General features: G+C 27.5%; 1 protein-coding gene across 1 annotated transcript; it reads right to left on the bottom strand.

Annotated features, from left to right (window-relative positions):
* Positions 1-6,016: 6,016 nt before the first annotated feature.
* Positions 6,017-7,259, bottom strand: LOC125853136 (MYB-like transcription factor 4). Its single transcript, XM_049532814.1, has 2 exons — positions 6,933-7,259; positions 6,017-6,675 (listed from the first exon to the last, which is right to left on the bottom strand). The coding sequence occupies exons 1-2, from the start codon at positions 7,193-7,195 to the stop codon at positions 6,174-6,176; spliced, it is 765 nt and encodes a 254-aa protein (XP_049388771.1). The 5' UTR covers positions 7,196-7,259; the 3' UTR covers positions 6,017-6,173.
* Positions 7,260-8,591: the final 1,332 nt, after the last annotated feature.

Raw genomic sequence — 8,591 nt, 5'->3', positions numbered from 1 at the left:
GTGGTGTTATTTTAGGAAAAATCACCCCATATACATATTTAAGAGTCAATATTATAGGTTTTAAATTTACTTTAAAAAAATTATTGTTTATAACAGTTTAATTATGGGTTATAACATATCACTAATTATTTATAAATTAATTAAATGTTACTTTATTAAATAAGTAATTTTTTATAATTTTATATTATTATTAAATTATTTAAATAAAGAATATCCCATAATTATCTCTTACACAATTATAGGGATTTTACATTGATTACACTTCCTTATTTAATGTTACACTCATAACCTCCCATTAGTCAATCCCACCACCTTTCCCCCACACCTATCCAACTATACACGTTATCACCCCTCTTTCACCTTCTTCTCTCCTATTTTTCTTGCCAACCAACTACACCAACATTCAATTTTTCGTCCAATTTTTTTTTCCAACAAAATTATGTCTAAGAAACCCATTGAAACGCCTCGAAAGAGTCCCAGATTGGGTGAAGGAACTTCTAATGATGATGTTCATGTTTCAAATTATAATATATTAACTCAACCCCCCCCCCTCCCTTCCCCCGTCTAAAATTGTTGAAAATCTGGCGAATATTCAAAATCCGGCGACGGATGATTTATCTAAGTTGAAGGAGCGACAAAGAGAGAAAAAATGAAGAAGAAAAAAAGGTCACCCCTGCAAATCAAAAGGGGAAGAAGAGGAAGGGGAAAATTGTTGAAACCCCTTCTGATTCCCATTTTGATTTTGTTACTGAAATCAAAAAGAAAAAAAGAAAAAAAAATAAATATAGAAGTTGGAGCATCTTCAAAACCATCAACAAGAAGAACAACAAAAAGTTATTTTTTTTAACTTTTGGACAATTTTTTTGTGTTTAAGTATTTGATGATATATAATAGCATATGTTTTCTTTCAGGCAGATACCGTTTACATATGAATTACTGATTGCCTATTACAATTTCAAGATACTATTTTGAAAATATCAGTGTGTTTCCAAACTGTAAATTTATTGGATGAAATCTGATTAATATGTGTATGATTACGCTTTAATGTTTTGATTTTGAAAATTTTATGAATTGTGATATAATAATGGTATACAAATGGTATGAATTACGTTTTAACATTGGTGTGATTGTCTATTAACTGTGTTTATGGTATAAATTATTAAATTAGTATGAAAATGGTATGATTTGTCAAACTACTGATTTTTTCTTAAAAAAATCACATTATGCTTACTTTCTATTCTAAACCTGTTTTTGGATGAAACGTGTATGAAATCTGATTAATACGTGTATGCCTATGAGTTAAATATTTTATTGTTGGATATTGTATGAATTGTGATATAATATTGATATACAAATGGTATAAATTGTGTGATTATATGAATTTATCAATTTTTATACATGTTGTTTGGATAAAACGTGTATGAAATTTTGATTAATATGTGTACGAATGAAACACTACATGCAATTTGTTTTAAATTTATTTATAGTAGGACACCAGTTGAAAATCAAATTAATATTCATGTAAACTTATATTAAATTAAATACTCAGGATACCATAATTACCTTTTATAATTATCACTAATATTTACACTATCTTATGCATTAAACTGGAATAAATTTTATTTTTAACAGTATGCAATCTGTATGATTAATAAATGAACGGTATATTAAACACTAAGTTTATAATGTACTTCAAACCAATTATGTTTCATATCATAACAAAATATTAATCTAAATAACAAAATAAAATAAAAATTATATATAGTCTAAACAAATAAACATTCATTAGTTTTGCACAGGATAATTTGAACATGCTTCATGTTGTGGCCTGAAAAATGTTATAACTTGAAAGTCTAAATCTAGTGCTATACCTTGAAAATATTATATGACATATATAAAATTTACATGTTATTTTATGTGATTGTGCCTGAGTTATAGAGCTGAAATGTCAGTTTGACATGCTAATATAAATATATGATGGTGGGAGAAAATATTAAATAAGAAAATGTCAATTTAATATATATCTCGATATAAATATGAGGAATTTTTGTTACAAATAATCATAACTTTTACTTCTCATAAATATATATACTACAACATACTTGACCTTTGAAAAATGTGAGCTTTTTCTCTCTTTTGTCTCCTTTTGGGGGTGTCCTTTTGTAGGAAGCTTCGAAAGGAACGAAGAAATATTTAGTCCATATATATTATGTACTCCACTAAACATACTAATATCGCATGCATTTTGAATTGTGGAAATTTAAGACATCCTTCCTTATCACAACCCACCTACTCCCGAATTCGAAGATCTATCACAATCAAAATATATTATTTGTAATTGTCGGCAAATACATTTCTTTGATTCAAAGTTTATATTTATGTTAAATAATTCATTAAATATGTATAAATAGTATATTCAGAATTCAGTAAAACAAAATTAATATGATGAATAATCCATGTACTAAAAATCTTGGCTCCATAATAAATACTCTTAGAAAATCATAACATTTTCTTTAAAGATGAAGACGTTTTTTTTTTTAAAAAAAAAGAAGATGAGACGGTTTTTCCTGGAATAATTAATATTAAAAAAGAAAATATTGGTATGGAGAACGATAGAGGTTATTGCAAAATGGAAGGCAAAGATTGGATTATAGAGTGGGCTTTTTGGGTCCACTTATATTTTTACAAGAGGAGACGGAGTAGTTATGCATGTGACATTGTGACGTTGGAGTTTTGACTTTTAAAATAATAAAAATGTGGCAAAGGAAAAATATGAGGCCATTGGGGAAAAGAGTGAGGAAAGATGCAATAATTAAATTGGTAGGGGTTGGTAAGTAGTACAAACTTGGATCTAATATCCTCTTATTTTTTAAACTAGTATTAAAGATTTTTTTCAAATTTGCCATCGATGTTTGATATTTGTATTTAGAGCCAAATTAATTGAGATTCATATTTTGCAGGACTTATTTCTGAGGGTATCAGACATTTTTAATTAAAAAAATTCTACTTTCAATGATTAAGGATAGATAAATTCAATTATCTTACTGCAACATAACCTATAATATTAAAGAGTTTGTGAAGAGGAAAATATTGTGTATAATATATGTACTTGGGAGGGAAAAAAAAATCTAATGGAAGCTTCTATTGTCTACCTAACACATGTCAACATAATAAAAATAAAATATAAAGGAAGAAAGAGGATGGTAGTTAGGTTTAAAAGTGACCTCTTTTCGTTGTGCGAAGAGACATTGTAATTTATTTAATTGCTTTATTTTGGTATTCTTCCCTTTTTTCTATATGAATATGATATATTGAGGTAATAAAGTATATGTTTTCTTGATTAGATTTGTCACACATGTCTTAGATTGCGTTTTGAGGGGATCTTGTCCATATTTTCTTGCTTTTTGAAACATTTCGAGAAATTATTAGCTAGTTGATAATCATTTTATGTTTGAATTTCACATATAAGTTGAAATATGATCTGTAATTATTTTAATTAATTTTGGTGACTTTCATCTCAAATGATTTTGAAAACATTCCAAAGGTTTATGTAGAAAGTAGAGGCATGATTTAAATTAAACTCCAATACATTAGCTTTGTTTGAAGGGAAAAAAGTATTTTTAGTCCCTCGATTATGATAATTAATTGATTCCGGTCCTTGTCATAACATGTTTTTTAACATTTATAATTGAACATGTATCTTTTTTAGAAGATATATCATACTTTAAGTATTTTTTATTAGTGAATTACTCTTAAATATAAAATAAATATTAATAAAAATATAGTGTTGATCAATTTTAATTCAACTTCTTAATCTGATAAATTTTACGTGTTGTTATGTTCATAATTTGATTTAAAAAAAAGTTGAAAACAATGTACACTTTTATATTAAAAATTAAATCTCATGCTAACAAACTCTGATAAGAAAATTTCACCTTAAAAAATCTCAGGTTAATTAAGAAGAAGATGAACCTAGCTATCATTTGCATCTAATTGACAAAAAGTAACAATGACTTATTTTCTTTGTCTTATTCAAGTTTGTGTAAAATAATTTAACTATAAAAAGCGGCCGCTTGATATTATTTTTTCACTACAAATTTGTGAAAAAGATAGATTATGACATGTAAAACATCTTTAGCTAATTTTGAATGTCATGCTGAAGTTTAATCCTTATCCTAATTTTTCATTTTTATTTCTTGTGTCTAAAGTGCCTTGGGGTGTTTTTATTTTTTTACTTGATTCACTTATTTCCAATATCTCATCCTTCTAACGTTGAAATTTCTCTAAATAGTATATAGTTTGAAAAAAAAAAACTTAATTATTCATTTGCCTGGAAAACTTGCACATTGTATATAAATTTTGACTCTGCCGTGAATTTTCAGAGAACTCCGATTATTTTTTCTTTTGGTCAATCCCAGAAAATGGAACTTATATAATTGGTAGTTGGAAAAAGATTTTCCCAAATAATTCAAACAAATAGAATTAGGTTATTAGTTATTTAAGTTTTAAGCTATTATATCAACACTTCTAAATTCAATAGAAATATTCAAATACTTTTACTCTTTAAAACCCTATATTGCAAAAGACATTTATGCCATCAATATTCAAAATCTACTGGTCCAACTAATTTAATTTTGTTAAGGTATAAAGTCCACTAAGACAGAAGCGAGTGTAATATTATGGTACAATATGGCATTTGAATTCAATATTTTTGACGTAGAACATAAATTTATGTATAAAAATTTAATATAGATCTAAAATCAAAATACGTAGTAATCAAAACAATAAAAATAATTTTAAGGTTGGAACACAAATATTAAATACAAAAAATTTCTTTTACAGTAAAAAGATAGAGTTTCTTATTAAGATTTTTTCTATTTTTAAAATTTAAACTCGAAACTTGAATTAAATTTGAAGATGAAAAAGATAGGGATCCAATAATAATATCCATAAAGATAGGTAGTGACAAGAAATTTAAACCTTGGCGTGGGGGAATGGTTGGTTAGGTCACGTCTAGTAGTATATATAGCCACAATAATTGTTAGGTTGGTGGAAGCTACAATCGTTACTACGGATATATATTATTGTTTTTTAGTTCTTTCACTCATTTTATATTAGTTTTTCAGACACTTCTTCTCTTTCTTATTTATTGCGATTATTATTATTATTATTAATTAATAATAATAATAATAATAATAATAATAAAAATTATAATATTAAGAATGGAAGAGATAGGTTACGCACCTCTTCTTTTCTTCTCATCCTCTCACTGCTTATCCATTTCTCCTCCTACCATTTACCCCATAATATTCACTCACATATATATCCTAATTATGATTCAAAATCCTACTTCTGATAATAATTATTTACTGTATAGTGGTAAAGAAAATTCTAACAATAATAACACATTCAGTATATACAATTCTACTTATGGAGTCTGAAGAAGGTAAATGTAAGCAAATTTTATCCCTATTTTGTGGCATAGATAATGTTTCCAATAGACTCTCATCAAGTAAAAAAAAAAAAAAAGCTTATCACGAAAAAATATTCAACTTATATATATTAATCATGTTAAAAATTATACGCTAACAAATAAATTTTGACATGCTATAATATGTAATATTTTTATTTTTCAGGTTTTCGATCTTGCTATGTATGAGTAATTGCTTGGAATTATTATTTTTATATAGTATGATAGTAAAAAAATTCTTTAATATTATGAGTGTATAAAAAATCTATTTTTTAGGTCATTCATTACACTTTTATTGAATGATAGTTTGAAATTATCTTTCATCTAACCTAACAATGTTAAAATTGAATTATATATGCGATATTACTATACAAAAGTTAAACTCAAAACTCAAGTGGAATAGATCTAGAAAAGTATAACAACAGACCTACTAATCAACAAATTTCTCCAATATTATTTGGTGGAGATTAAGGAATGCCAAAATAATCGAGTAATTAACATTGTACCAACAAAATGGCATAAATTTCATAAGGTACACTATAACACTCCTTTCAACTTAATATGATATATATAGTAATACTTTCAATTTTACAAATAAGAGAAAATTCGAAAGAACTTAAACTAATAGTGATATCTTTTACAATTCTCTCTTCTTCTTTTTTAACCCAAATACACAAGGGAAAAAAAGATTTATAATAAAAATTCACTTAGTTTCCAAAGTTCTATAGTCCAAAACGCCATTACTCTTTAATCCTAAAAAATTATAACTTGCAATATTACCCATATTATTTTTACTGCAGTTGCAATCTTTACTATTTTGTATACCCAAACTGCATGCAAAACACCTCGAGGGGCTATGTTGGTAATTTTGTAGAGAAGGAGGGCTAATTCTGAGCTCAAGATTTAAATCAGGACACTGTTCTCGAAATGGACTGCTACTAATTTCATCTTCTAATTGACTTAGCCCAGATTCAGCTTTGACATTTATCATCTTATTATGATCTTCTTCAATATCTTTAGTTTTATGATCTCCACCTGCAAATGAAATTGTTGTGATTTTTTGCGTTGTACCGGGCTCGTTAATGGGCCTGTGTGTCGTAGGATCAATGCCCCGACTCAAAAGCTTCCTTCTTATATGTGTATTCCAGTAATTCTTTATCTCGTTATCTGTTCTTCCGGGTAATCTTCCGGCTATAAGTGACCATCTGAAAAGGAAGACGAAGGTAACTAATGCAAGTTAGTTCACATTTTAAGTAATTCAACTTTAGTAACGAAAGTTAAAAAAATGACAAAAATAGTTTGTGATGTCTCGAGTTAGTCTAAAATAGTCCTTCAAGTATATTTATCTGAGCAATTTTAGTTTTCGAATTTCACAGAGTATATTTTTCAAATTTCTGAATTATTTTAAATAAAATTTCTGCTGAATTGACAAAAGTGAAATTAAGGAGTGAGTAGTACGTACTTGTTACCCAGAAGGCTATGGAGTTTGATAATGAGTTCATCTTCTTCTTCAGTAAAATTACCGCGTTTAAGGTCAGGTCTCAAGTAATTAATCCACCGGAGACGGCAACTTTTACCGCAGCGGAGAAGTCCGGCAGCTTTGGGAAGGGATCTCCAGCAACCTTCGCCGTGAGTTCTAATATAAGAAATAAGTCGTTCATCTTCTTCTTTAGTCCAAGCTCCTTTATTTGTATGTGCTTTTTCACAACACGGTGATCTTCCCATTGAACACTAATAATCTCAAACTACTTCTTCTGTGTAGTAGTATTTAGCTATGGAGAATTAATTAAAGCCGGCTTTTTTCAGGACTTGAGGTGGGATTATATAAGCTTTTGACTCCATGAAGAAGATGGGGCCCACTGACGCAGGGGGTAGGAGAGAAGGAGTTGGGGTTGTGGGGGGTGGGGTAGTGACCTTATGCTTCTAGATGCAAGTTGGTAAGACAGGTTAGAGGAGAGTGGCTGGTAGCCATTCTTTCTTCTTTTTTTAATCATATCAACCTCGTTACTCTCTCCGTTTTTATTTGTTTGTTTTATTTTAATTTGACGAGTAAATTTTATTAATTTTTGTTAGTTATAAATAAATTAGTAATGAAGTTCATAGTTAATTCCGCTTTTGTTTTATGACTATATATATATTATGTGTGAAAAGTTAGAAGTACAAAGATGCGTTAAAAGAAAGAAATATTCTTTTAAGAAAATAGTAAGACAATTAAAAAATATTCCAGTTAAGTTCAATATCTTATTTATAAGTTTAATTTAGACATGATAGTATACAAATGTTGAATTATATTGTATTGCTGCTATACTAATCCTAAATGAAATCCAACTATAAGAAAATGGAGTAAAAGTGACATTGATTAACTAATTGTATTTAAAGGTAAACTTTAGGTAGGTGCAAAATGAGGTATTAAAGATCCAGTAAATTTAGGACAAAATGAGTGTATGATCTGTTCTCTTTTTTATTTATTTTTACTTTTATTTTATAAGTTCTGTTTGTGACTAAACTCTGAACCACATCTTAAAATAATAATAATAAAGTAACTTGGCTAACTATTCAAATCTCCCCTAACCATAGGACGACATGTACCAGACACTTTTCTTGCAGACTACTAATTTAAAAATAATAATAATATTATTATTATCATTATGCTCTTGTTTGAACTAACAACTTTATTAAATTTAATTTGTGTTGTTCTACATTAGATTTATACCCTAAACTTTATCAAATGACAGATAATTTGTCCTAACAACTCGTCAAAGTTAAACCATTTTTGTGAATGTATTGATATCATGTATGTATGGATCTAAGTTATATATAAAAATTGTTTACATATTAATACGTTTGAACGTTCGATAGCAAGTTAATTACTTTTTATGTCTCAATGTTATATTACACTTTCAATTTTAGTATATCCATATACACATCGAAAAGATTTAATTTTAAAATGCTTAGTTTATATTCTTAACGAGATAATTTCTAGTTACTTTTTTTATTTTCTTAGATACACATACTTATAAAAAATTATTTTAGACATTAAAACTCATTAATTTTAATTTCTATAAAAATTTTGTGTTCAGACAAACAATGTCACGGTTTGAGAAACAGAGGAAATAAAATG

This window comes from Solanum stenotomum, chromosome 1 (assembly GCF_019186545.1).
Source record: "Solanum stenotomum isolate F172 chromosome 1, ASM1918654v1, whole genome shotgun sequence".
Lineage (NCBI taxonomy): Eukaryota > Viridiplantae > Streptophyta > Magnoliopsida > Solanales > Solanaceae > Solanum > Solanum stenotomum.
The sequence above is the reverse complement of the archived record's forward strand: the minus strand, read 5'-3'. Positions and strand labels throughout refer to the sequence as shown.

What these genes read in the sequence shown, in the direction of transcription:
- LOC125853136 (XM_049532814.1), bottom strand. Translation starts at nt 7,195, where the DNA reads ATGGGAAGATCACCGTGTTGTGAAAAAGCACATACAAATAAAGGAGCT. An exon ending in CATAGCCTTCTGGGTAACAA is followed by an intron (nt 6,676 to 6,932) that starts GTACGTACTACT and finishes CTTCCTTTTCAG; the next exon opens with ATGGTCACTTATAGCCGGAA.